This window comes from Phaenicophaeus curvirostris, chromosome 25, assembly GCF_032191515.1.
Source record: "Phaenicophaeus curvirostris isolate KB17595 chromosome 25, BPBGC_Pcur_1.0, whole genome shotgun sequence".
Lineage (NCBI taxonomy): Eukaryota > Metazoa > Chordata > Aves > Cuculiformes > Cuculidae > Phaenicophaeus > Phaenicophaeus curvirostris.
Genome location: NC_091416.1, coordinates 4,132,454 through 4,160,390, shown reverse-complemented (window position 1 = coordinate 4,160,390; position 27,937 = coordinate 4,132,454). Strand labels below are relative to the sequence as shown.

Sequence of the window (27,937 nt, the reverse complement as noted above, 5' to 3'; positions counted from 1 at the left end):
GAGAAGGGGGACTATTTGCACAGGGCAGATTGGAAACCAACCCATCCTGCCTATTCCCACTTGTCTTCCATTGTTTCCCTAACCAGCCCCAAGAATTGCCATGCAGGCACATCCTACGTTATTTCTCACTTCGACAAGTCCCTTTCCTCCCCAAAGTGGCAGATGCTGATACCAAATTAGTGCAAAGTGGGAGGGAACCACCAGACAACTGTGATAAGAGCCGGGGGCAATGGTCTTCCTCCTGTCCTCTCCCCTCCTCCTGCAGGACTCTGGTTGCACCAGACAGATGCTAAGGGAAGTCTCCAGGGCAGAGACAGGACACGGAGACATGGCAGGGATCTATGGCCACGATCAAGGTGACAGAATGAAGCGTAACGGGAAAAGGGGCAAGTTCCTTTATTTTTGTCTTGTGTGGGAATTTGACTCAAGGATTGCTGAGAATCTCATAAGCCGAAGTGACATTTTCCAGGCTGAGCGCCAGCCAACGCACAGACTTGATCTCAGCAGGTATTTGACTTCGACAGGAGCTGGGATGCTCGGTACCTGTCTGACCCTGGCTTTTGACGAGGACACATATCAAAAGCTGCCTGAAATGCAAAGAGAGGAAATAAGCGGATATGCTATCAGCACCAGGCTTTGCAATGCTCTTTAGTGTCTGGCTGCGTCCCAACCATCAATACAGAGACTCGCAGGGTTTTAGCCTATAATCCTCTATTCCCCTGTCTGTGACTCTAATCTCTTGATCCTCCATTCTCCTCCAGCCTATAGCTTGACCAACAAAACACAGATCTGAAGTTCTGCTTATCAGAGACCAACCATGTCATCATCTTCCTGTGGAAAATGGGAGTTGGGAAGAGAGTAGTAGTCATCAGAGCCAAGAGCTGAGAGGAGGCTTGAGAAGGGAACAGGAGAGGGCGTGAGCAAGCACACACAGAAATCATTTATGACAAGACTGAAAGCAGCTTTCTTTTTAAGAACATTTTTTCCAATTTTACAGTATCATTTTTGTCTTTTTTTTCTGCGTATAATTCTAGCCTCGGGTACGAAACGCAATTGTCTAGCTAATGCGCTGCACAAAACATCTACAAACAAACGTGGCAAGAGACTGACTGAGGGCACTGAGGGAACGTTCACGTCTGCTTAGGAGTGTGCGACCAAGAGCCTGTGAAACTACTGCCGTCATTCCACGCGGGAGAGGTGGGGCCGTCGTCTGTAAGGCAGCTTTGAAGCTCTGCAGTGCATCTGTCAGAACAAAGGGTGCAGAACTACAAGGGAACGAGGCATTTGGTAGAAAGCTGCGTGAGCAACGCTCGGGCCCGGAGATGCGTGAGCTGGGGGAATATTGTTTTAGGGGCTGCCCTGAATCAGGTGAACAGATCTGAAAAGACTTACCTCGTTAACATCAGCCTGAGCACAGGCTGCAAACCTGCCGAGGGAGATGCGCTGCAGGGCTCCATAGAGATTATTTTCTTAGGAAGTACACGGGGAATTAAAGGGAGCCCACGTGAAGTCACGGGAAGATAAAGATGCAAAGCTTGACGTAAAGCACTGTTAGGAAGATGCTGGTATGACTGACCAGAGGAAGAGAAGGGAAGTGATGCCGTGTCAGAGCAAAAAGTGAGGATGAAAGCCATTCTTGTTTGTCCCAACCTGGATTCCTGACCAGGAAAGGTTTGTAATAGAGCAGAAATGAGCCTTGGCATGGAGGGGTTAAAAGATTTCTTGTCCTGGGGGAATCGAATTAGCCACGTATCTGAGAACTAACTTCTCCCAGGCCCTGACTTGTTTTTCTCCTTAAACATCTTCTGCTGCTATTTTTAGCAGAGAAATTTCTCAGCTGAATGCTCCCAGTTGAGTCCTGGTCAGAGGCCCTTTTCCCAGAGAGACGCAGGCCTGGCAGCCCGAGGGTTGCAGCTCTGCCTGGAAGATCCTTCCTGGCCGTGTGCTGGTCCCCAGTTCAGTTCAGCTCTCTCTCATTGTCCTGCCAGCTTTGGGGTTTACGTATCGCGCTGCCAGGTCTCTCCTGGGGCACGGGGGACACCCACCCGCCTGCTGCAGGCACGTTAGATGCTCCCCAAGAGCCAGAGGAGGCTGCAATCCAGTCTGCAGTTTCCCAAGCAGCTAAGGAAGAGCATGGGCTGGATTTGATAACTGCCTGCAGGCTTTTTAGGAGTATGAATGGGGGGGAAAAAAAAAGTGGAAAGGAGATACAAAGAAATGATTAGGCTGACATTAATAACAGGATCTGCTTCTCAGCACTAAAATCAATTTGGATTCATTCCAGTTCCTCCAAGGGAAACCATGGAAGCCTTTATTGTTCATAAAAGTTGCAACTAAAATTGGACTGGATAAGGCTTAAGGAAATACCTCTCGGTGGATAACTCTGCTTTGGCTGCTGGAAAGAAATGAGGTAACTCCCTTCCTCTTCTCTGCTTCTCTTAGGGCCTTTATTCCTCCTTAGCCAAAATGCTAACCTGTCCATCAGCCCGTCGCTGCCTTTCCCTGGCTCCTCGCTGCTCAGCCTGCAGCACAGAGCAAGCTCGTTGTCTGCCTGTCTGCAATTAGCAGCGTGTCAGGGACTGTCTGGGGCGGTTCAGAGGGAAGCAAAGCTCATAACTTCTTTTATCTGCAGCTTGATTTAATACCTGCCTGCCAGAGATGGGCATGGAAATCAAAAGGCCGCATCGGGGCACACGGATGAACAAATTGAGTAGAAAAAGGAATGAACCTCTGGCTTGCCTGTGCTAATGTGCAGTTAAAGCTGGGGCACCCAGGAGGATCAAGCGCTTTGGATCTGATGAGAGAAGCGAGGGGAAGGCTGCAGTCCAGCGCTGGAGAGCAGCCACCATCGGTTGGTTACAGCAGAGCCGCAGTCGAGAAGGTCCCTCTAACAATGGCCCCTTCTTGGTCAGCGTATCTGTTGCATGTATGTCTTGGAGTCGCGTCAGTGAAGCAAACAGATTGGGAACATATTTGTACTCCCCACAGCAGCACAGAAGCCAACGCGGACACAGAAGAGCAAGCTGGGCTCTCTTCTGCTCCTTGCCTCAGTGCCAAGTTTCCAGCTCTATTTGAAACCTGTGGCCGAGCCCTGCTCTGGCAGGGGTGAAGGGAGAGGGCAGGCAGAGTCGGGATGCGCTCTGCTCTCCACTCGTGTGTGCAGCAGTTGGCAGCTGGAGAGGGGAGCCAGACTGGACTCAACTGTGCACCTCTGAAGGCCCCACGAGAGAGGAAATCTGGCAGTGTGTGAGGCTTGTGCCCTTCTCCCCAGCTATGCCCGGAACAGCATCACCTGGACAACCCACAGATGCTGCACAAAGGCTTGTCCCAATGGCAAGAGCTACCTTCAAAAAGCCCAGGAGCCCAGGATCTCTCTCTTGACCTTCATGGGCACGTTCCAACGCATGAGCACTTAACCTTTGAGGCTCCTTTGAAAATCCCAGCGACAGCGTTTTACGGATGAGTATGTTTCCCCTAACATCTGCCCCCTGCGTGGGATGCTGCCAGAGCCTCTCTCTCTCTCCTGGCTCTGCTCCCAGCTGAAGGACAGACAACAGGCATTTGAATGCATTCTCTGCTACCCCTCCCAAACAGCCTGGGGGAGATGGCATATCAGAGCCAAGACAGTAAAGCACAGCTTGCCAGCCCGCGACAAGTCTCTCTAGACCACAGTTTGCTTTTTCCATCCCTCCCAGTAGAGCTGAACCACTGGCTACAGTCATTACTGGGCATGCAGGCCAGCTCTGCTGGGCCAGTCCTGGCAGCATCCTGCTAGCCAAGCTGAGGAAGGCTCATCTCTGCATACTACAGCCAGCCTGGTCCCTCTCAATGCTGCCAAAATCAACTGACCTCCCGGATTCCCAACCCACTAGCCAGAGCACTGGTTAATGGACCTCTCCTGTATCTCTCTGCCCTGCCAGCTCACCTGGAAACACATCCATCACCCCTCAGACTTCCCCTTGCTCACCCTCAATAGCTTCTAGCTGCAACTAACTGACCCTGGGGCACAGAGAGGAGCAGTTCCACCTGCAGGGGTTCAGCGAGAGCCAGCTTGGATTCTCCTGAAGAACCATTGCTCCTCTTCTCGCATCCTGGAGCCATTCAGCCTGCTTGGCATCGTTTCTGCTGCTTCAGAAACAACAACAGAGAGTGAGAAAAACCCATCTAGGTGCCTTTTAGACACAGTTTACGTTCCATGGACTCCCATTGCCACATCAAAGCACCTCTTCAAGCTAAACCTGCCAAATGGCCAAGCTCTAATGGCCAGCTCTCCTGTGCCTGCTCCAGCTCATCTGTTATCCAGGCCCTTCTGACAACAGGAAGAGAGGTAGGATGATAAAGCCCCTTACAGGAGCACCAGCAGAAGTTACCTGGCCTCAGACTACTCAAATAGGGCTGCATCCCTTCTGCTCAGCATCCAGGTACCAGCAAAAATCTCACCCGCCTCCTCTCGGTGATCTGCAAACATCCAGCTCCTTTCGAAAGCAGCCACGCAAGGCAATTCTCTCTGCAGTTCTGCTTGTCCCATCTGCTCAGATCCTGGATCTCCTACCTTTCCAAAGCCACGCACGTGAATGCTGAACAAGCTTTGCTACCACCCAGAGATCAAAAAATACCTCCCTGTGGCACCCACGGAAAGGGAGATCGCAGGGAGCTACAAGCAGCTTGTCCAGCATGAGGCAGCAAGTGACTATCAGAGCAGGACAGTCACCAGAGCTCAGGTAAACGCTCAATATAGCTCAAAACTGAGGGAGCTGGAATGGTTTTTAAGTTCCTTGAACACAACTAACTTGAACTCACTGCTTTGGGGAGGCACCTGGCACTAGCATCAAGCACTGACCCCACGCAGCCACCACAACCGTAACATCTAGCTCATTATTTTAATAAGGGTCCTTTGAAATACCTTCTGTGTGTGAGAGAAAGCAAAGAAAATCCAGTCTGGCTTTATTCTGTCTCAGGCAGAAACAGCCTTTATTTAGCAAACTGCTGTTAACAGCTCTGTCTCATTAGTCAGTGTTTAGGGAACCAGGCTGCAATTGTTCTGAAGTCTGGCTTTGCAGAAAGAGCCTTGATAATGAGGTCTACAGGAGACGATTCCTCCTGACAGGCCCACAATGACCTAGAAATCCTACTTAATTCCCTGTCAGTGAAAAGTGCTGAGTAACATGGAGGTGCAGAGGCTCTGGGGGCTGATTTGAGAGGGAGGCTGCAGCCTCTGCTCACACTTTGGGCTGTGATGTAAGAGCTCGAGGGTGGAAAAACCAGCACCTCTCAACTCTGCAGCAGCTCCAGATAAAGCAGGGGGAGGCTTGCCAGGCAGATAAACACGAATTTGCGATGGGCAGGTCTGTAGCCTCATCTGTAAAAGACTTTCCACCACGCAGGGTGTGCAGAGTGCTGGGAGCAGAAGTCTCTGTTTATTTAAAACAGCAGAAAGAGTGCTTGGAAACAGCCTGGCTCTGGCTAGGGCTCCTCTGAAGACCCCTCAGCAGCAACACCTGGATGATCTTGATGCAGAAGGCTTTGTCTGGATCATGCCTACTCAAAAACTGTGCCAAAACCCCACTAAAGCCTTAAACTCTGACTCAAATACCTCAACTTTTACCTATGTCCCCAGGCCTGGCGTGCCCAGCAGCTCACAGGCTTCATCTGCACAACCACTACAGACTGTGGTAGGTTCTACCATGGATGCAGCCTCTTCTGCCACGTACTGGAGCAGGTTTTGCACACCAAGCAGTGCGTCTCCTGGAGGCATCATTGAGTTTTTGACGCCTTCTGCCATTAGGAAAAAAATTTTCACAGAAAGGGTCACTGAGCACTGGAACAGGCTGCCCAGGGAGGGGGTCGAGTCACCTTCCCTGGAGGGGTTTAAGGGACGGGTGGACAAGGTGCTGAGGGACATGGTTTAGTGTTTGATAGGAATGGTTGGACTCAATGATCCAGTGGGTCTCTTCCAACCTAGTTATTCTATGATTCTATGAAACCACTTCTCCCATTTCCTTGGAGGACGATGCAGCAGGCTGGCACGCTCTCAGGGCCACAGACATGCTCCTCTCAAGTGGTTTGTTTCTGACAAGTAACATGTTAGGAACCTCTGGGTTGGATGAGGTACAAGGGCTCAGCTGGAATGCGGGGTGGCTACAGCTGACCCTGATGACCACCCCCAATAAAGACCCTTACAGGCATGTGCTTGCCACCTGTTCCAGCCAGCAGACGTGGGACTAAACCAGGAATTCTGGAGCTGAATGGAGAGTCTGTTAAAGAGGGGTCTGAAGACTCCCACCCACGTGAAGCTGTCGCCGATGGGTGCCCTCTTACAGCCCCAGGGCAGAGGAATGCATCCTTGCTAGTCGTGTACAAGACTGCTACTCCCAGTTTAAAGTACAGCTCAAATCCGCAAAGGAGTGCTGTAAAAAAAAGAAATGTGGAAATAAAATTACCAGCCGAAACAATGTCTAGAGACAACTCAAGCCAAGTCTCTCGAGTGGCAGCACCAGAAGGAAGGCTCTGAAACGGAGAACGTAGCTCGCTCTGCTGGCACAGACAGAGGATCTGCCTCGGAGACATGAGGAAAAGACATATGCTGAGAAAGGAAGGACCAGCTTTATTTTACCAGCCTGTGTTCCCACCACAAGCCTGCCTCGCAAAGCAGAAATTAAATCCAAAGGTGCCTATGCATCTTCCTTGCTGTCATCCCCTTATCAGTTATCTCCAGCCTACCCTGAGCCAGAAGATGAAAGGATCGTAACACCACTTATCTTCCCACTTAAGAAAACTGCTAAACAGCTTGCACTTAAAGAGGAGGACACTCAAGCCTGAGGAAGCAGCTGTAAATTCTGCAAACGGGCTCCATCGCTTTTCTCTGAAGGTGCTGCTGCTTCTCAATGAGGGAAAGGAAACCAAGGAGGGAGGCAAAGAGGGAAGCCTTTGAAGCCAGGAAAGACTTTGCCTCACGTCCAGAACGTGAAGCCAAGTGACAGATGTGAGCCGTATGGCATCTGTGTCTCAGAAGTGGCCAAGGATGAGCCAGGAATTGAAAAGCTCTTGGGAAACACTTAAGCAGCCAGTATTATGACATGTTTGTCGCTAGAGCACGAGAAGATCCCCAAACACGCTCTCCTTGTTACAGCCAAGAAGGTTAGGGATCCCCTTACGTGCTGCAGGCAGAACTGCTGCACGCAACACAGCTCCAGCTCTATCAGTTGAGGAGAGGCCACCACGCACCTGCTGTGCTTCTCCTACAGAGCCTACCTGCCACCTCATCTCAGAACACAACCCTCATCTCCCCTCTTGGCATCACAGTGAACCTGCCTCCAGCTTGCCTTTGTCATTTAATAGCTGAGTCAAACTGTCAAAACAGCCAAACAGGATCTGTTCCAAATATTTGCAGAAAGAGGAGGTTGAAGGAGCTGGCAGCAGAACACCAGGAGCCTCCCTGGGTGAGGAGAACAATTGCTATTGTTGACCAACAGCGGGCAGCTGGCGGGTGATGAGTGAGCCTCAGCGCAACGTCGGGGAGAAAGGAATGAACTGGAAGCTGGAGTCATAGAATCATAGAATGGTTTCAGTTGGAAAAAGATCTTTAAGATTGAGTCCAACCATCAATCCAGCCCTGCTCTGTCTGCCACTAGACCATGTCCTCAAGTATGACATCTACTTGTCTTCCAAACCCCTCCAAGGATGGGGATTCAACCACCTCCCTGGGCAGCCTCCTCCAATCTTCAGAACCCTTTCAGTAAGGCAATTTCTCCAAAAGCCCAACCTAAATCTCCTCGGCACATCTTGAGGGCGTTTCCCCTTGTCCTGTCACTGGCTTCTAGGTTGAAGAGACCAACACCAACCTCGCTACAACCTCCTTTCAGGTAGTTGTAGGTAGTGATAAGCTGTCCCCTCAGCCTCCTTTTCTCCAGGGAGTCCCATCTGACCCCTGGCAAAGCCCCCGTGATCCAGCACTGCAGAATTCTCAGAATGATCGTAGCTCAGCTGTTGACTTGGAGAACTCGAGGCGCAGTTGGCAACTGCGAGAAGGGGGCACTGAGTGTCTTAGAAGCTGCTGCCAGCCCAAACGCAGACTTCAAAGGGCTCTTCTTGCCCTGTGGTGTGGGAGAGCATGCGGTGCCTGTGGGTGAGGACAGCTGTGCGCAGGCCAGGCCCACCAGAGGATTTCTGATGGAAGAAGAAAGATGTTGGTACCTGGTGTAACCTCCCCTCCCGCACACGCAAAGCAGCTTTGGCAGGCAGACCTCCGCACTGCCCTGGTATTTATGGGATGTGGAAAACAGGCCTAATTGAAGGTAAAACATCAGATACATACGGGTGCTTTCCAGCTCTGCTTGAGAGAGAACATGTAAGGCTTGGGAGGTGATTACAAGGCACTCTGCTTTTCATCTCCAGATCCACCAGTTCAAAGGCAACTCCCTCAGCACTGACCACGCTGTAGCCAGCTAATAGCTATTTGCCCAGGCACAAGAAGTGAGATAAGCCATGGCCTCCTTGCTCCCTGAGAAATCAGACCAGCCCCGTCGATGTATGTGCAATCTCAGCTGAATAGCTAAGACCAAAGAGGGAAACAAACCAGCATCTCCTCTGCTGCAGGACCTACCAGATCAACGCTGAGATCCAGAGGAGGCCATAAAAAAAGTGAGAGGGCTGGAGCACCTCCTGTATGAGGACAGGCTGAGAGAGTTGGAGATCTTCAGCCTGGAGAAGAGAAGGCTCCAGGGAGACTTTATAGCAGCTTCCAGTGCTGGAAGGGGCTGCAGAAAAGCTGGAGAGGGGCTCGTGATCAGGGAGGGCAGGGAGAGGATGAGGGGGAATGGTTTTCAGCTGAAAGAGGGGAGATTGAGATGAGATCCTAGGAAGAAATGTTTTGCTGTGAGGATGGGGACGCCCTGGCCCAGGTTGCCCAGAGCAGTGGTGGCTGCCCCATCCCTGGAGGGGTTCAAGGCCAGGCTGGATGGGGCTTGGAGCCCCTGATCCAGTGGGAGATGACCCTGACTGTGGGAAGGGGTGGAACTGGATGGGATTTAAGGTTCATTCCAAACCATTCCATGATCCCTGGCATGTGCATCCAGTCCTGTCAGCACAGATCATTCACATTGTGTTTTACTCCTTCCAGCTTGGGTGCTGATATCCAAACATCTCAACAAAAGCAACTCCAAGCTTCCAAAGAACGGGAACTCCCATCAGCCAGGGAAGGCAGGGCTGGTTCAGAGGTACAAGTTGCTGTTGGATTTCACTTTCTAAGGTTTGCAACTGATGCACAGGATCTTGCTACTATAGAGCGGATGTTTTCTAGGCTCTAAAAATAACTAACTCCAAACAACATGGTGGGTATAAAGAAATATTTATCTTTTGGCTTTTACAGAGATCAATGCAGAAGAAAAAGATTAAAGCAAAAATTTAAGTGTGCCTTAAAAATAGCTGTTGATAAGATCCTTTGAGGGGATAAAAGCTATTTTACAGAAGTAGCAAGAACTTTGCAGCACCTTCCCTGCCGTTAACCGTGTAAGCTCCCGGAAATCATTGAAGAGAGTGTTAGCAGCCAGAGCGCCCCAGGAGGAAGTCCATTAGCAGGCAACAATCTCCTTAATGGATCCTCTGGGTATGTGGTAGGTGCTAGCCACTCGCCTCTTTCCACTGCTGTGATTCAAGAGCTGTTCGTGCAGGCATTATCATCCAGTACTCTCAGGAACGTGCCTCATCTTTACGGCAGCCTGCTGGCGTGATGTATTAGTCTTTTGGGTAGCTTTCATTGAGTGAGGACACAAATTGGTACAGTGAGTTTTTCCTTTTCTTTTTTGTTTTTTGACAGCACCTAGCAGAGACCGACACCGATCTGTGAGCAGAACCGTGCGTGCTACTGTAATACAGGTAGAAGCAGTAACATCTATTAAGGCCTTTGCTTTCCAGGAGGGGTGGACTAGATCAAGCATCACAGAATCACCAGGTTGGAAAAGACCCATCAGATCATCGAGTCCAACCATTCCTATCAAACACTAAACCATGTCCCTCAGCACCTCATCCACCTGCCCCTTAAACCCCTCCAGGGAAGGTGACTCAACCCCCTCCCTGGGCAGCCTCTGCCAGTACCCAATCACCCTTTCCGTGAAAAATTTTTTCCTAATGTTCAGCCTGAACCTCCCCTGGTGGAGTTTGAGGCCATTCCCTCTCATCCTGTCCCCTGTCCCTTGGGAGAAGAGCCCAGCTCCCTCCTCTCCACAACCTCCTTTCAGGTAGTTGGAGAGAGCAATGAGGTCTCCTCAGAATGGTTTGGGTTGGAAGGGACCTTAAATTTAGATCTGGGCCCAGGCTGCCCAGAGCAGTGGTGGCTGCTCCATCCCTGGAGATGTTCAAGGCCAGGTTGATGGGATTTGGAGCCCCTGATCCAGTGGGAGGTACCCTGCCCGTGGCAGTGGTGTTGGAACTAGATGATCTTTAAGATCCCTTCCAACCCAAACTATCCCGCGACCATCTAATTCCAACCCTCCTTTTCATTTACAGATCACCATAAAGGCCCCTTCCAACCCAAACTGTTCTGTAACAGCACCCTAACAAAACAAAAATATTGCTTCCTTGGTTGATTGTGACCCAAAAGATTAAACAGAGCCTTGTACGTTTATATGCAGACAAAATCATTAAGTCTTCTGCTGTGCAACCGACTCTACTCGAGGAGGTCTGAGAGCACACAGCCACCCCGGAGAGATGTAAAGTGGCAGGAACCTTTCTACGGGGAAGGAAAAGCAGGACTGCTGTGCAGAGCACTAGTTAAAATCACAGAGAATGGTTTCAGTTGGAAAAAGACCTTTAAGATCATCGAGTCCAACCATCAAAAGGTAAGCTTGGTTTCTTAAAACAGCTCTTTTTTAGGACAATGTTTGCTAGTCTCGTTCTTTATGGCTAATGAAACAAAAGCCCTGACTTACTTTGGGTACGTATCAAGGGCTCTTTCAGCAACCACGAAGGACTGTGGTTTGCATCTCGAGACAGACTGGCCAAGGCTGTGAGAAATGGCAAGGGAATTAGGTGTCACAAGTGGGGAACAAGCAGGGAAGCCAGATTTTTTCAATGGACCTGAATTTTTAGAAGTATTATACTTCCACGCTCCAAAACAGAGACTAAAACAAAGTGTCCCAGTTAACATCTTGCCTCTAAAATACTGGCCGCTTACGTAAGGAATTGCCCCAAAGTTTATTAAGGCAAGGATTTTCCAAAGAGGCCACAGGCATTAGAAACACAGCCTAGTAATGGGTACAAATCCCCTTAGGTTTCGGTGGATTTCTCCAGCTCAGCAGAAAATCTTACCTAGGCCACTAGAATAGATATTTAATAGCGCGATTAAAAATCTTGAAATACTGCTGAGCAGCGTCCACTGCTGCCTTCCAGCCACAGGTCGAAGATATAGTAAGTCCCTGGCAGCTTTAAAGCTCAGTGTCTTCAAATGAGCCAGCCATGCCCAAATGAATCAAGAAAACCCTTAAAAACCTGCTGATCTTACATTTGTGTTGTATTAATCAGGTACGTTGATGGGAGTACGTTAGAGCATGTTCTGGCTTCATCTCTGAAATCCCTGGGATTTATGACTTCAGGGAAAAAAAAAAAAAAGAAAACCTTGAGCATTATCTGAACACAATTTAATTTCCTCTACTTCATCTATGGCTGAGCTGAAACCTTCATTTCCCCTTGTAACTGACTCTGCTAAGCCCTGCACTCCATCCGAACAGGGGCATGACATAACCCAATACATTCTGTTATTTATACTGACAGGTGATTCTTGCATGACAGAACAATTCCCATTAATTTTCCGAGCTTATCTCAAGTACCTGTGGGCTGTCAGGTTACAGCACACACGGGGCTGGAGTTCTTTTTAATTGGTGAACGCCAGCCCAGGGTAACTGGACTCCCATTCGCTGGCTCTCTTGGGAGCAGGGGGTTTGCAGAGGTGATTCCCCCTCCCAAAATCCCATTTATACATTTTGCTTCTGCTTTTTTATCTCTGCCAGTTGTGTGGTTTGAACATACACCAAAAGCTATTTCATAGAATCATGGAATGGTTTGGGTTGGAAGGGATCGTAAAGCCCATCCAGTTCCACCCCTGCCATGGGCAGGGACACCTCCCACTGGATCAGGGGCTCCAAGCCCCATCCAACCTGGCCTTGAACCCCTCCAGGGACGGGGCAGCCAAAGCTTCTCTGGGCAGCCTGGACCAGGACCTGCCCACCCTCATCATGAAGAATTTCTTCCTAAGGTCTAATCTAAATCTTCCCCCTTCCCATTTAAAGCCATTCCCACTCATCCCATCACCCCATGCCTTTGTAAAAAGTCCTTCCCCAGCTTTCCTGGAGCCCCTTTCAGTGTTGGAAGCTGCTCTAAGGTCTCCTTGGAGCCTTCTCTTCTCCAGGCTGAACAACCCCAACTCTCTCAGAGTCCCCATAGCAGAGGTGCTCCAGCCCTCTGATCATCTTCGTGGCCTCCTCTGGACCCGTTGAACAGTTTCCAATTTCCTTCAATACCCAGTGCAGCAGAGAAGGAGCGTTGACAAGACACTTATGAAATGCAAAGAACACCTTCTCTTTGTGTATGCTAGTGCTTTATCAAAGAAATTTAAAGTCCTGGCTTAGGATGCTGTTCTGATAAGAACTGGGCACCATCAGTTATGCAGCTGTCCTGGTTTTACGCTTCCAAGCAGTATCTCAGACAGCTGAACTGCTGCACAGGAGTCACACAAAGCTTTCTTACACTAAGAAACACAGCATGGCAATCAAAGAGAGTGACTGCTGAGGAAGAACTGATAAGAGAGCCTCACCCTGCCATTCTTGTGCAGGAAACCTCTTTAATGTACACCTGCCTCAACATCTATCCCCAAAGCAGAAGTTTGTGAGGGGCTGGTTATCCTCAAAATCAACGTTCTGGTGAAATCCACGGAGCTGTCCTGTTCCCAGCGATGGACTCTGGCTGGTGAGTCTCTAGGAAAAGAATTAAATGCTTCAAACGATACCTCTAATCTCAAGTTAATACTGAGGGTGTTAGCACTCTGAAGGGTCAGAAGCATACAGAGACCTGAGCTTTCCAGCCAAAAAAAAGTCCATTTTTTGTTATTGTTTAATTTAATGAAACTGAAAACTTACATTTGTAGCATGGGAGTTTGAGAACTCAGCAGGTATCTCCTCTGGCACAGCTATGGACAGTATCTACCCAAAGAGCAATCCAGCCCCTTTGGGGGAAAATAAAGACTGTGTCCAGAACATTCATTAGTGTAATTAAAGTCATTAACTGGTTCTTAAGCCATGTCCTGGCTCAGTGAAGGAACAGGTTTTGTTGCGTCGCGCACGCATTTACTCCTCCACTACATGGAACTGATGGTTAGTGGTTGAATTTGGGTTCGATCCCGTGGCTCATAAAAACATGATACTCCCTCGGGCTTCAGAGGGAAGGCAGACAACCCTTATCAACTGGAAGAAGATGGTGCAGTTCATATTCTAGCCGATAGAGAAGCCAGATTGAGAATGTAATTATCCTAATTAATTTTATCTCTTGAATTCATCTCTTTTTTTATATAAACAGCAGATTCAAAGCAGGCCACCAGCTCTTACACACAGAGCAGTTGTTTTATCTTGTTGAGAGGCACGTTAGCAACGCGCGCTTTTGTTTTGCAGAAGAGGACCCTCGAGGACTCGGAATCCTGTTGGCCTGTGGAAACCTTTCCCCTTGCTAACTCCCTCCCACCACTTCAAGCCTGCTCCTTAAGGAGTTCACGAACCTTCTCCGGATCATCAGGGCTTGATGCCATCAACTGTGAAGCATTAGCTCTAAATATACAACTGGGAGGCCAGTTCTGCTTCAGCACACAAACGCTCATCGCCAAGGATGATAAAGCAGCAAATGCAATTTATAAGAGAAACATAAATAATATTTCAAGTGAACTGCGGGGAATGGTTGCACTCGATGATCCGGTGGGTCCCTTCCAACCTGGTGATTCTGATTCTACGACACTAAGTTGGGGCTAAACAATGTTTTACCCTTTGGAGATGGCTAAAGTCAGGGGCAAAGTGGCAGGTGGCTCAGAAACCCTCCCCGCCATTCTATAAAGCAGCTTTTGCTCTGATTTCTGAAGTTAATGCAGAAGCTCATTCTGCTTTATTTACTTGTTTAGGTGATTTTTTGGCAACTCAACATGTGTTCCTGGTGCAAATCCTCAGGGTGTGGACAGATGACTGGAAAACATTTGCAGCGAGCCAAGAGACCCAGAATTCAACTTGTACAAGGAAAATAAACAGGTCAGTGAAGGAACCCAAGTTCACAATCAGACAAACATCTCGATCCGCAGCTCTTTCTCCACACTAAGAAAACACACTTTACTCTTTGAATCTACTCGCGCTGCAGTCACTGAGTAATTCTCGGAAGTATTCGGAGCAAGAGGGAATGTGCTGGTGTCACGTTCTTTGTCAACAGCTGTAAAGTAGATGTGCATCCACCAGCTCTTTGGTGGTGATGCCAGATATTTCTCACCCAAATAGGAACACCAAGCCCTGCCTAAGAATTTTTTTGAAGATGTTATTGAGTGTCTGCTTTTGGCACGGCCCTCAAAGCTGTTTGTCCTGGTTTTTTTACTGCCTGGTGAAAAGAAAGCAATACTGTAAATACTTCCCATCAGAAAATACCAACAAGCAACTTATCATGATGGTAACGGAGCTAACGACATTTCCACTGAGTGGCTTTTGGCACCGACAGCTGACTCGGAACAGTTGTTGGTGGCTGGAACAGATGGACTTCATATTAAAAAAGAACAAAAAGGGAAATGAGAACTACTCTGAAGATTTTGAAAAGCCCTTTGCAAAATCTACCCTATTACCAAAACCTAAGAATTAAATCAAAGGGAGATTTGAATACCTTGAGCTTAAAACTGAAACATGCCAGGGATTCGCTTGACTAGAAGGTATCAACATGCTTTATTTTCAACAAGGGGGAGTTTAGGGAAGGGCTCTACAGCTATGCCCTCAGTCCAGCATGTGAAATCTTCAAAATGTTTGTTTTCATGGGGAAGCTTGGAACAGAGACCTCCAGGTAGGAGATACAACTGGCATCAGTTTTAAGCCCCACTTTCTCCTGACACCAATAAGTGCTGCTGGTATAATTATGACCATGGCATTTCCCTGATGCGCAGAATATTTAGATGCTTTTAGTGCCTAGAGCGGGGTATGCACTGACTACTCCATGCTTCACTGGCTCTTGTTTTATGACGATGTTTTAAGGCCATGATCAAGAGCAGGGTCCGTTCTAGCAATAACATTGCAGAAGGAGACAACCCCTGCTCCACTTGGACTCAAAGCACCCCACAGCTTAAAGCACGCAGGTCAGTTTTTCAGCGTGGGATCTCAACATCTTGTTAGCTTTGTCAGCTTTGTTTTGTGACTGTTTTTCCAAGCAGTCAGTTGGCATCAAACACGTCCTTACAGTCTCACTCCTATCTTACTGCCCAGCTCCAACCCTACAGACTGCAGCACAGGTTTAATTTTACACACTGCTGACAGCATAACCTTCATGTAGTGAGATCCCCCCCTGTATTTAAACTCAAGTGTTACAGAACAAACTTTATCCTCAGCCTCACTTCTTTTGGGTTTATGACCCCAAATTTTAAACCAGCTGGACATCGTTGCAGGCACTTTGATTTGGCCAGAACCCATTGTATTTAAATGGAGAGCAAACCCTGTGGCCACTTGGTTTATTTACCAGATAAATGTTTTCAGGCATTGGTGTGAAACTAGTGGTGTTTGGTCGTTTTTAGCAACTTTTCTCTATCTAAAGAAATGCAGGAATATCTGTCGTTCATTTTCAGCCCTGCTGTCTCTTGGCAGAACACTGCTCACACAGCAGAAGAAGGCAGTGGGGCTCCTTTCTACCCTTCAACCCAACTGTAAGAAGAAGTTGTGTTAATTCTGCCATTTTTTTCATTCAAAGGGAGCACCCGAATCCAAAGTTTGCACCTGGAAGACTACACGATGCTCTACATTTAGGCACTCCCAGTTTCTCCTGCTGAAACTGTTCCTGCTACAAACCACAGCAAAGAGACTGAATAACAGACCCTGGAGCGCGTGACAACCATCTCCTCGCAGGTGGGTGTCAGAGTCATCTTCTCACCCCTCCGCTCATTTTTTTTTTTTCTTTTGTAAACAGTGCCCAAATCTCACTTTATTTCAAGCCCGAGAGGCTCCACGAGTTATTTGGAGTCATTGGAGAATTCTTTTGTCCCAAGATAACCAGTTTGAAGTATTTCGATACTCTTGAGTTGACCCAAAACAGTTATGTGTCTGTACACATGTGCATGTGTGTATTTTAGTGATCAGCTGCTGGTTGTCACCCTCACCCCACTCCATCCCATTTTCTCCTTCTGCCATCTGGGCAGACTGGGGGAGGGCAATGCAAGCCCACCGGCTGCTGTCCCCCATCCTCATCCCCCCAGCTATTAATAGCCAGACACCAAATGAGCCCAAATTCATTCCTGAGCGGAATTAGCAAATGTTTTTGCAATTAAAACTGCAAACATTCATGCGGGCCCCCCAGAACAATAGGCGCCTGTGCCTGGTCTTGAATAGGCACTAGTGTCCACCCGGCCTGCCTGCCGAGCCTGCACATTCCTGGCACCCTCATCCCTGGACCCACTCCTTGCTGAGCTGGGTTTTTGGGTTGGTTCCCCCCCTCCCTGCAGCACCACAGTCCCACCAAGGGATCCAGCAGGTCCTTGCTGTGAGCACTAGGGCTGGTTCCATCCCGTCCTGTTCCGTACTGCCTCATCCCATCCTGTCCCTTGGCACAGCAGCACGAAGCTTGTCCCCGCATCCCACCAGGGACTGGGGCAGCGAACTCCTGCATCCTCCCATGACAAGGGTTGGGGCAGCGCATCCCTCTGCTCCCAGGGATGAGGCTCAGGGCACCACATCCCCCAAATCCCGATTGGGATAGTGCATCTCCCCCTGCTCCCTGAATCATCATCAGGATAGTGCATCCCCTACTCCTCAAATCCTGGCTGGGATAGCACATTCCGCCCCCCTCCCCAAACCCTGATCCACTCCCCAAATCCTGACCGAGCTAGCACATCTCCCCCATTTCCTGAATCCTAATCCACTTCCCAAATCTCGATTGGGATAGCGCATCCCCCCGACTCCTCAAATCCTGGCCAGGACAGCACATCTCCCCCTACTCCCTGAATCCCAGTCAGGGTAGCACATCTCCCTACTCCCTGAATCCCGATCAGGACAGCGCATCCCCTGTTTCCCCCAATCCCGATTGGGACAGCACATCCCCCTTTCCCTGAATCCTGACCGGTACAGTGCAACCACCCTCACTCTCCGGATCCTGGCTGGAGTAGCACAACACTCCCCATTCCTCAAATCCCAATCCACTCCCTGAATCCCAATCAGGACAGCACATCTCCCCTTTCCCCCAGTCCTGATCCGATCAGTGTATCCCCCTTTTCCATAATTCTAGCCAGGACAGCGCATCCCCCTTTCCCCAAAACCCAATCAGGACACTGCATCCCCCTTTCCCTGAATCCCGATTCACTCATGGAATCCCGATCGGGACAGAGCATCCTTCTTTCCCTGAATCCCGATTCACTCATGGAATCCTGATCGGGACAGAGCATCCTTCTTTCCCTGAATCCCGATTCACTCATGGAATCCTGATCGGGACAGAGCATCCTTCTTTCCCTGAATCCCGATTCACTCATGGAATCCCGATCGGGACAGAGCATCCCTCTTTCCCCCAAACCAGACCAAGACAGCACATCCCCCTTTCCCTGAATCCCGATTTACTCATGGAATCTCAGCCGGGACAGTGCATCCCCCCAGTCCCCATCGGGATAGCGCATCCCCCTTTCCCTGAATCTCAATCCACTCCCCCAACACCCGTCGGGACAGCACATCTCCCTTTCCCTGCATCCCAGCTGGGGCAGCGCATCCCCTTTTCCCTGAATCCCGACGGGGACAGAGCATCCCACTTCCCTAGAACCTCCATCCACTCCCCTAATTCCAGTCGGGGCAGCGCATCCTCCTCCTTTCCCTGAATCCCCATCGGGGCAGCGCATCCTCCGATGGGGGCAGCGCATCCCCGGCTCCCCCCACCCCGGTCCCCGGCGCTCGGGACTCACCGAGCAGGGCGAGGAGCAGGATCCCGAGCTGGCCCCGCCGCAGCGCCATGATGGGGTGTGCGGCTCCCCGCTCCGAGCCTGCGCACTGCCCGCCGGGGGGCGGGGGGGGCAGCGCCGCCGTCGCCGCGGAGACCGGCCGGGGGGCGGGGAGGGGGGGGGGGGACGCGCGGCACGGAGCCTGGCACCGAGCGGGGACCGGGACCGGGGGCCCCGCAGCATCCCCAGGGAGTGGGGGTCCCACCCGCCTCCCCGCAGCATCTCTCGCAGCATCCCGAGGGAATGGGGCTCCCACCCGCATCTCTCGGAGCATCCCGAGGGAATGGGGCTCCCACCTGCATCCCCTGCAGCGTCCCGAGGGCATGGGGCTCCCACCCGCAGCATCCTGAGGGAATGGGGCTTCTACTCGTGTCCCTGCAGCATCCCGAGGGAGAGGGGTTCCCCCTCGCAGCATCCCGAGGGAATGGGGTTCCCCCTCGCAGCATCCCGAGGGAATGGGGCTCCCACCCGCATCCCCCGCAGCATCCCGAGGGAATGGGGCTCCCACCTGCATCCCCTGCAGCGTCCCGAGGGCATGGGGCTCCCACCCGCAGCATCCTGAGGGAATGGGGCTTCCACTCGTGTCCCTGCAGCATCCCGAGGGAGAGGGGTTCCCCCTCGCAGCATCCCGAGGGAATGGGGCTTCCACTCGTGTCCCTGCAGCATCCCGAGGGACGAGGGGTTCCCACTCGCAGCATCCCGAGGGAATGGGGCTCCCACCCGCATCTCTCGCAGCATCCCGAGGGAATGGGGCTCCCACCCGCATCTCTTGCAGCATCCCGAGGGAATGGGGCTCCCACCCGCAGCATCCTGAGGGAATGGGACTTCCACTCGTGTCCCTGCAGCATCCCGAGGGAGTGGAGTTCCCCCTAGCAGCATCCCGAGGGAATGGGGCTCTCACCTGTATCCCCCACAGCATCCCAAGGGAATGGGGCTCTCACCTGCATCCCCCGCAGCATCCTGAGGGAACGGGGGTCCCACCCGCATACTGAGAGATTGGGGCTCCCACCCGCAGTATCCTGAGAGAATGGGGCTCCCACCCGCATCCTCCGTGGGGTCCCTGGCAGCTCCCATGCTGCCCAGGAGGGAAAACCGGGAATACCATGCTAGGAAGGCTTTAAAGATGTTTTTGAGTCAGCAAAAGCTGGAAACCAGCCTCAACACCACGTTTGGGTGACCAAAACCATCCTGGTTTTGCCATTCTATTGAATAGGAACCCCTAAAAGGTGGGATTTCTCTGAATTTCCCCCAAAACTACTTTCTCACGTTGCACTTATTCACGATCAGCTTTTGACGGTTCACGATAAACTTTTGACAGTTCACAATTAACTTCTGATGGTTCATCATAAACTTTTGACCAACTAAAGGAAACGAGAAGCGTTAACAGCCAGCTGAGGACAAAGAGCTTCTCTGGAGGAGCTTCCCCGAGTCTTTGTGCTGTCCTGGGCTTCCATTCTGCCTTGGGAAGTGCCTTGGCACTGAGAGCATCCCGAGCTGCTATGTGGTCCTCAAAGGTGTCCCAGAACCCTTTTCTCTCGTGAACAGAAAGAAACTTGGTTGAACTGGATGATCTTAGAGGTCTTTCCCAACCTTAACAATTCTATGATTCCATGAAACACAACTCATCAGCGCTGGCCACTGGCCTTGAATTCAGCGAGTCAGCCTGGGTTAATGTCGGTTTGTGCGTCACCAACTGTCAGTAGCCTGTGATGAGGATGTAATTAAGATGCTGTTGAAGATCAAGCAGCTGGAATGAAAGCCGAGCTCCTCTCTGTTCTGTAAACCAGCTCAGTAGAGCTCGTGGAAATTAAGGGATGTAAAAATGTATTTAACTTGATAACGGAGGAGATCTAACTCAAGACGCTAATGAGTAGATTTAAAGGGCTGATCTGAGCCTGGTGAAATTAATACAGAGGTTCTTGTCAGTTCTAATGGCCAGATGGGATGTTTCACTGGGGATGAGGGGGAAGGAATCGCCTAATAAGACTTTATGGCTTAAAGCCTGACTCCACCAGGCTTTGAGTTGGGTCCCTGTTGAACAAAGAGTCATTTTAACACTGTTCTTTTGGACTGAAATGTCAGGAGATGTAAAATATGATGACATAGAGTATAATCAGCAATAAAATGTAATCACCAAGGTGTCAGGTTCCTCACTAACTTCCAGCAGCAGCTTGATCAGGGAGGAGTGGAGAAACAAGAAAGGACGGGAGGGTTTCTTATGCCCTTCTTCTGGCTTTTTAGGTTGCGTTTACACAGCCAGGGAAGCAGCCACAGCACCAAGCCTGACAATATTCCAGAAGCCTTTGGCCAACACCCTCAGCCCCACTGTGTGAGTGTTGGGGTGTCCTGGGCAGGGCCAGGAGCTGGACTCGATGATCCTTGTGGGTCCCTTCCAACTCAGGACAGTCTCTAATTCTATGACACAGGTGCTGACTGCCTATGTCAAGAAGATACGACTCGTGTAGGCTCTTCTCTTTATGCTGCCTGCATGGTTTTATTGCAGCAAGGCTCTGCTTTTTAATCTGCCCTTGCCACCGAGGAGCCATTCGAAACGTGAAGCTCAACAAGCAAAAGGAGTTACGGTAAATATTACACAAGAACCGTATCGCCCATCAAACCGGGACAGCACAGCGCTGCAGTGTAAAACATTGATTTTCACACACAAACGGGAGCTCCCGTTTCATTATTTAATGTTGAAACAGGTAACTAGAATAAAATCTGTGCTGAGAGCAGCCCCACGTAGTGCGGGAGATGTACTCATGCGTGATGAGGAGCAGCTAAACCTGCCTCCTCCTATGACTTCTAGCAAGTCCTGTTGTGACAGAACAAGGAGCAATGGTTTTAAACTAAGGGAGGGGAGATCTTGGCTGGATATAAGGACAAAAATTTTTTACAATGAGGGTGGTGAAGCCCTGGCACAGGTTGCTCGGGGAAGTAATGGAAGCCCCACACCCAGGAACGTTCAAGGTCAGTTTGGAAGGGTCTCTGAGCAACCTGATCTGGTTAAAGATGTCCCTGCTCCTGCAGAAGGGTTGGACTGGATGAGCTGTAAAGGTCCCTTCCATCCCAAAGCATTCTATGGTTCTATGACTTCTTTGTGCTCTGAAGAGCTTCCCATCCATGCCCACAACAAGAAAATGAATCTGCAGGAGGAGAGGGAGGGAGCATGTGTCAAAGAGCCCTTCCATGCCCCAGCACAGGCTTGTGGAGAGCAGTGATGGAGAAGAAAAACCTGCATGACCCAGCCCCAGGCAGCAGAGAGGTGCAGGGTAGAGCAATGGGGCTTTGCTCCTGGCACTTGTCAGAGCAGAGGGACGGTGACCAAGGACTAAACTAGAAAAAAAACCTCCTTAGGGGTTTCTAAAGGTTGCACGGAGCATGTTGTACATGGAGTGCTTGGGATCTGAAAGCAGCTGAAGGCAACTCGGAGGAAATGGATATCCTTTTGATGCTTGCAATGCCTGGAGGCCCAAAACAAGGTTCCAGCCCTGCTGGGAAGAAGCTGCTCAAACCTGCAGGAACAGGCTGTGCCTGTCACAGTGAGTCTCCAACAGCCATACAGGCACATGGCAGGCAAGGATGTTATTATCTGAGGCCCTGGGGGTTCCGAGGACTCTGCCAATGAGCTGTGACACACCTTGGTGTGGAGGAGCAGTCCTTGAGGCTGTCCATCTGGACCTGTCCTCATCATTAGGTTCACTCCAGACCTCTTTAATGTGGAAGCTGGGATTGTGGCAGGCCAGTCTGCCATCCTGTGAAGAAGGAGGTCCTGGCAGACCTTGCCAGAGCAAGAATTTGACTGCTCTTGGAGGCAGGAGCTGGTTGTGATGCCCTGGCGGGAGGACAGCAGCTCTGGAGGTCACCTGCTTTGGTCAGATGAAAGGAAAACCTCTTTATATGTAAAAGGAGAGCTCTGTGTTTGCACAATGCCAGCAGAGAGGAGCTTGTGAGGCCATCTGAAGTGTCTCCAGAGCCATCTTTTGTGTGTGACAGGGGTCAGGTCGCAGATGATGTTGGTAAGAGGTGACAGAATCAGCCATCAGGCAGGGAAAGTCTCTCCGGAGCGGCACTTATGGAGCTGTGTCTCAGCTCCAGCTCAACCAGGCTATTTCCCCTGTTTCTCGAGCTGACTGGGCAGGGTGTTTGGAAGCAAAATTGTGCTCGTCTGGGAGAGTCTCTAGGCTCTGCCGGTTAAAGGACACTCCTCTTTACACACATCACTTTGGATCTGAGGATTTCAAAGCTTTTTGCAGATGTACCATTTACCCAAGATCATTCTCAGCAGCTCTGGGAACAGACACGGGTATCTGGCTTGCGTTCCTCTCTTTTTCACGCTGCTTCTGCTGCTTGGGCAGCTTTCCACGGATGCGCTCAAGCTGCAGTAACTCTCACTCCTAGCTTAAGACAGCATCTCCTTTTTTTGTCTGATGGAATCTAGACAAGTTGTTGATTCCATGGTGTCTCGGACCATGACCCCACTCCTACTCCAGTCCCATCATTTCTCCCTAGTTCATCGCTCAGGCATATGCTCGTCTATTTTGAATCACTTGGATGTGTGAGGCTGAGTCTCTCCTAATCTCGTCTCCTTCCCGGGGCGTCACTCACACTGGCATGTGCCTTTTCCCTGTCTGCCTCCCTCTGTTTATGGACTTCGGGTATTTTTAACGCCACCCTCTAATTAGAGGTAGTTTTCTCTGGATATTTTCCGCACAAGGGCTGTTGCGTCTGTGGTTGGCAGGGCAGGCAGTAAGCGCTGGGGACTGGCCACGCATAGAAACCTTCCTGCTAAATAAATACGCTCACCTCCCAGCAGCCCCTTTCCAGAGATACTGGGATAGCAGGGAAGGCTTGCATTCCTCGGGGGTCTGTCTGCAGCAGGGTAGTGAGATAACAGCTCTGTAGAGGAGCCAGCTAACCCCTCCGAGAGATGGCCACAGCTGCCTTCTCCTCCTGCAGCCCCTGCCTGTGGCTGCTCAGAGCTCCCTGCAGCTGTCTCCAAGCTGAGCAGTGAGCACTTATGGCCTGGAGGAGTCTGCATCCCTGGGGATCTCTGTGCTGAGCTCGCTTACCCTGTGCTGGTCCAGGGATGGAGAAGAGAGAGATACTAATTACACATGGCCTTGAACCAGGTCTCTGCTAGCCTGGGCTCCCTGGTTTCCAGCGCTGCGCTGCCCCAGCCTCACTGTCTGCCTGGCTCTCAGCATCCTCCTAAGCCGCAGCCAGCAAGGATGCTGTGATCCCACCAGCAGCCCCGGTGCAGCACAGAGCTGGATGTTGGTGCGTGCAGCTCTTTTCTCCCCTCGATGGACAAACAGCATCTGGCTTGACCCGGGAGGCAGCGAGCACCCCTCGGGCTGCCGCATCCTGCTGCAGCTTTCCTTTAGCTCTGTTCACAGCCAAGTCCTCGCTCTCCTGCCCCTTCCCCCTGCAAACTGGAGCTGCAGATTACAAGGCCAGCTGGTCATTATCACGTTACACTGCTCGCTCTCCTCTTGCCAAGTCGAACCCGGGAGATGGCACCAACTCACAGAGCGGCAGGTTGGACACTCAGGCTGGTGACCCAGCTCAGGTCTTAATGCTACAGGACACATCGCTGACAATAAGTGCAGCTTTCCCCAGGCCAGGGCTGTGTGGAGGAGATGGACACTACTCCCTTTTCCTCTGCCAGGGGTGTGGAAGCAAGGTTTGATGGTCAGTGGGAAGGGAATGCTTCCTCTCCCTCCTGATCCCACCTAGGCGTTGGTTCACAAACATGCTAATAACTGTTAAAGCTGTTGCTCTTTTGAATTTTTCTCTGTTTTTGAAAGAAGCCAAAATATTTGTGTAAGGAGAGTAAGGATGTCCTGCAAAGCTTCAGACTCCCGCAGTCTTGGTCTTACACTCGGGCTGCTGACACTCTGGGCCAGAAGGAGCTGCTCTGGTTCCTAAGCATCACATTGAGAGATCAGCCAGGTCTTCAAATCCTTACTATGCAGATAAGAACAGCCTGCTTTTGCAGACTTATCCCCCCTGCAATCACCTTTACTTATTCCCTTCCTGAATCACTGTTTATTCTGGCTCTGAGGGCTCATGCTGATGTGGTGGAGCAGTCTTGTCAGCGAGCTGAATTTTCCAGACTCTCCAAGATTGTTTTGACTTGCTTGACTAGCAGTCACTGTGTGGGCCAAGGGTCTCCAACCACCCAAGCAGCACCTTGCTGGCCAAACAACACATGCCCTGGGGCGAGCAGTTAGCCATGCAAACACCCCCCCACGCATAAACACACCTATTACATCGCTTTATTATTTAATAAGTGCTTTGGGTTTCGCCATCCCAGCTCTCTGCATGTCTCCAGCAGACAGTGCTGGGCCCCTCCAGCTAAAGCTGGTTTTAATGCCTCTTGATGACTCCCATGGAAATCAGCTCCGCTTCGGGCTCTGGACTGGCAATTGTGCTCAACCACAGCAGGTTGCTTGGAAAGGAGTCAGGAATTTGGTTCTTGGTCTCTCAGGTATGGAATAGTGCTATTTCCTTACCTCCACCTACCTGAGGAGTTAACTAGATGATGGGCATCCGACTCCTCGAAGTCTGGAGCAGTCAGAGAGAAGGGCTCGTCTCCTGATGTGAGCTGCCCAAGCTCCCTTGGCTGCTAATAGGAACGTGGATTTCTTGGTCTGCTGCATTAGGGCTTTGGGTTTCTGGAAGCCTGTGAGGACAGGGGCGACTTGCTTTGTGTAGCTGAATGTCACCCTCCGTACCCTCCCTGCTGCCTCGAGCAGCCAGGTACAAGCACTCTCCTGCCTTGCAGGGAAGTGCAGGGCTCGGTCTGGAGGAGGAGCAGGGCCTTAATCTCTGCCAGTTGAGTTACGCTTGCAAAGACGATTAGACATATGCCAGCTAATTCATCGTAAACAGGATGGAGGGAGAATTTGCCACTTAGAAATGACAGATGAGCGAGCCCATCGTTCCTGTCACTCTCGGGTAATACATGCTGACATAAACCCAGTTTAGCTTGGAGTTTATCATTGCTAATCCTGCTGGTCCATGCCTCTCTTCCCTATTCTCGTGGCATCTTTCTTCCCCTTTCCCTGCTTTGCTTCTCTCTCCCTCTCTCCTGCTGCTCGCATCTCTGGCCTTGTGGGGCAGACAAATTCCCCAGCATCCCCCACCCTTCTCCCAGTGTGCTAGTGTTAGTTTGCTTTCCAAGGAGTGCTTTTTCTTCTCCAGAAAGTGTGCAGGGAAATCTTATCCTCCCAGGGCTTTGGATAGACAACTTCCCAACCCTGTTATAGTTCTTGTCCCCTCTATCTGCCTGTCAGTTCCCCTCAGTGCTGCTGCTCTCAGTGATGAAGCATTGCCCAGGTCCCTTCCAGGTGTGCTTGGTGCCCTGTCCCCTACATGTTTTTTTAGCTAAACAGACACTCCCATGGGATTCTGGCTGGGACTTTGCCTGGAACCACCATGTAGTTTGGAGAACCACTTAGCCAACCTAAACACCAGGATCTTCTGCAGCAGGGTTGGAGCCTTCGGAGAGGTGAAGATGCACATCCATGAGTGATGGGCACAAAAGCTGACGTCGCTTCCAAGAGCTGTTGGGAATATAAACCTGAGCGGCAGGACTGAAGAGCGGTGCTCAGCTCCAGAGTCTCCTAACTCTGTCACAGGACCCCGGGCTCCCTCTGGAGTGCTGCAATTCCTGCAGGGATGCAAAGCCTACTCACTGTGTGAGTGCTACAGGATGGCAACCGGAGCCAGGCCAGACACATTTTCCTGGAAATCCTGTTGGCTTTCCTTCACCGTGGTGATCCGAGTGCCCCAGCTGTCCCTGCTTGGCTGATCCACCCACGCAGAATATGTGGCTTTTTCTTTTGTGCTATCAGATGCCTCAGAATCCTTGCCCTGCTACGCTCCCTCCTGCATCCTAGAGCTCCCCCACATCCCTGTCATGAGTCGTGTGTCCTGCCTGACCCTCATCCCTTGGATCCCATCACCTGGGGTAAGGAGGTCAGAGACACGAGTTCCATGAACCAAGAACCAGGTCAGGTCCTGCATCCATGCAGCCACGGCTCCCCTGGAACAGGGTCAGTTTTGGAGTGATGGGAGATGCTGGAGTATTGTATCCAATTCTGGAATCCTTAACATAAGAAGGAGATGGAGCTGTTGGAATGGGTCCAGAGGAGGCTACAAAGATGATCAGGGGGCTGGAGCACTTTCCATATGAGGGCAGGCTGAGGGAGCTGGCGTTGTTCAGCCTGAAGATGAGAAGGTTCCAGGGAGACCTCATTGCTCTCTCCAACTCCCTGAAAGGAGGTTGTGGAGAGGAGGGAGCTGGGCTCTTCTCCCAAGTGATGGGGGACAGGACGAAAGGGAATGGCCTCAAGCTCCACCAGGGGAGGTTCAGGCTGAACATTAGGAAAAAATTCTTCACAGAAAGGGTGATTGGGCACTGGCAGAGGCTGCCCAGGGAGGGGGTTGAGTCACCTTCCCTGGAGGGGTTTAAGGGACGGGTGGACGAGGTGCTGAGGGACATGGTTTAGTGTTTGATGGGAATGGTTGGACTCGATGATCCGGTGGGTCTCTTCCAACCTGGTGATTCTATGATTCTACAATTCTATGAAAAGTTATAGTGACCTCACAGTACCTGAAGGGTACCTACAGGAAAGCTGGGAAGGGACTGTTCACAAAGGCTTGTGGTGACAGGATGAGGGGCAATGAGTATAAACTGGAGAGGAGCAGATTTAGACTAGACACAAGGAAGAATTTCTTCCCTATGAGAGTGGTGAGACACTGGAACAGGTTTCCCAGGGAAGCTGTGGCTGCCCCATCCCTGGAGGTGTTCAAGGGCAGGCTGGATGGGGCTTGGAGCAACATGACCTAGTGGGAGGTGTCCCTGCTTATGGCAGGGGGTGGAACTAGATGGGCTTTCAGGACCCTTCTGACCCAAACTATTCTATGATTCTATGATTCTGTGCTTGCAGGTAGTTTGGGGCAAGAGGAGGGATTCAATCCCCCGTTGCTGGTGAGCTGAGAAGAGAGCATCCTTTCCTGGCCCCCAAAAAAACCTCTCTGGAAAGAGGGGCTGTGGGTACCAAGCCGTGCAGCATCTCCCGGACGAGTTTCTCCAGCCCAGGGGTTCCCCCTTGTGGCAAACTGCTCCTGGATCAGCTCCCTGCCCGCCGTGCAGCCTCTCCCCAGCCCCACCGAGCCCCGGGGATGAGGGGGGACCTGGCCCAGAGTGGGAGTTCCTCCCCATCTTGGGAAGTTTGAGGTTGCTTTTGTTGAGGAGTTTGGATACCAGCAGCCGAGGTGGAAGGAGTAAAACACAGTGTGAATGATCTGCGCTGGCAGGACTGGATGCACATGCCAGGAATCGTGGAATGGTTTGGAATGAACCTTAAATCCCATCCAGTCCCACCCCTGCCAGGGTCAGGGACACCTCCCTCTGGATCAGGGGCTCCAAGCCCCATCCAACCTGGCCTTGAACCCCTCCAGGGATGGGGCAGCCACCACTGCTCTGGGCAACCTGGGCCAGGGCATCCCCACCCTCACAGCAAAACATTTCTTCCTAGGATCTCATCTCAATCTCCCCTCTTTCAGCTGAAAACCATTCCCCCTCATCCTGTCCCTGCCCTCCCTGATCCAGAGCCCCTCCCCAGCTTCCCCAGATCCCCTTTTAGTGCTGGAAGCTGCTCTAAGTTCTCCTCAGAGTCTTCTTTTCTCCAGGCTGAAGAACCCCCCGCTCTCTCAGCCTGTGGGTAACACTGACATTCCCAGCCG

General features: G+C 51.0%; 1 protein-coding gene and 1 long non-coding RNA gene across 2 annotated transcripts in view; one reads left to right on the top strand and one right to left on the bottom strand.

Annotated features, from left to right (window-relative positions):
• Positions 1 to 18,237, bottom strand: part of JAM3 (junctional adhesion molecule 3) — a 34,146-nt gene extending 15,909 nt beyond the window's left edge. The window contains exon 1 of the mRNA XM_069876371.1: positions 18,146 to 18,237. Within this exon, the coding sequence (XP_069732472.1) occupies positions 18,146 to 18,194 (49 nt within the window). The 5' untranslated portion in view covers positions 18,195 to 18,237. The remainder of the gene's footprint in view (positions 1 to 18,145) is intronic.
• Positions 13,196 to 16,839, top strand: LOC138730842 (uncharacterized). The gene is made up of 3 exons (XR_011339102.1): positions 13,196 to 13,827; positions 14,153 to 14,276; positions 15,958 to 16,839. It is a non-coding gene; the product is annotated as an uncharacterized lncRNA (long non-coding RNA).
• Positions 18,238 to 27,937: the final 9,700 nt, after the last annotated feature.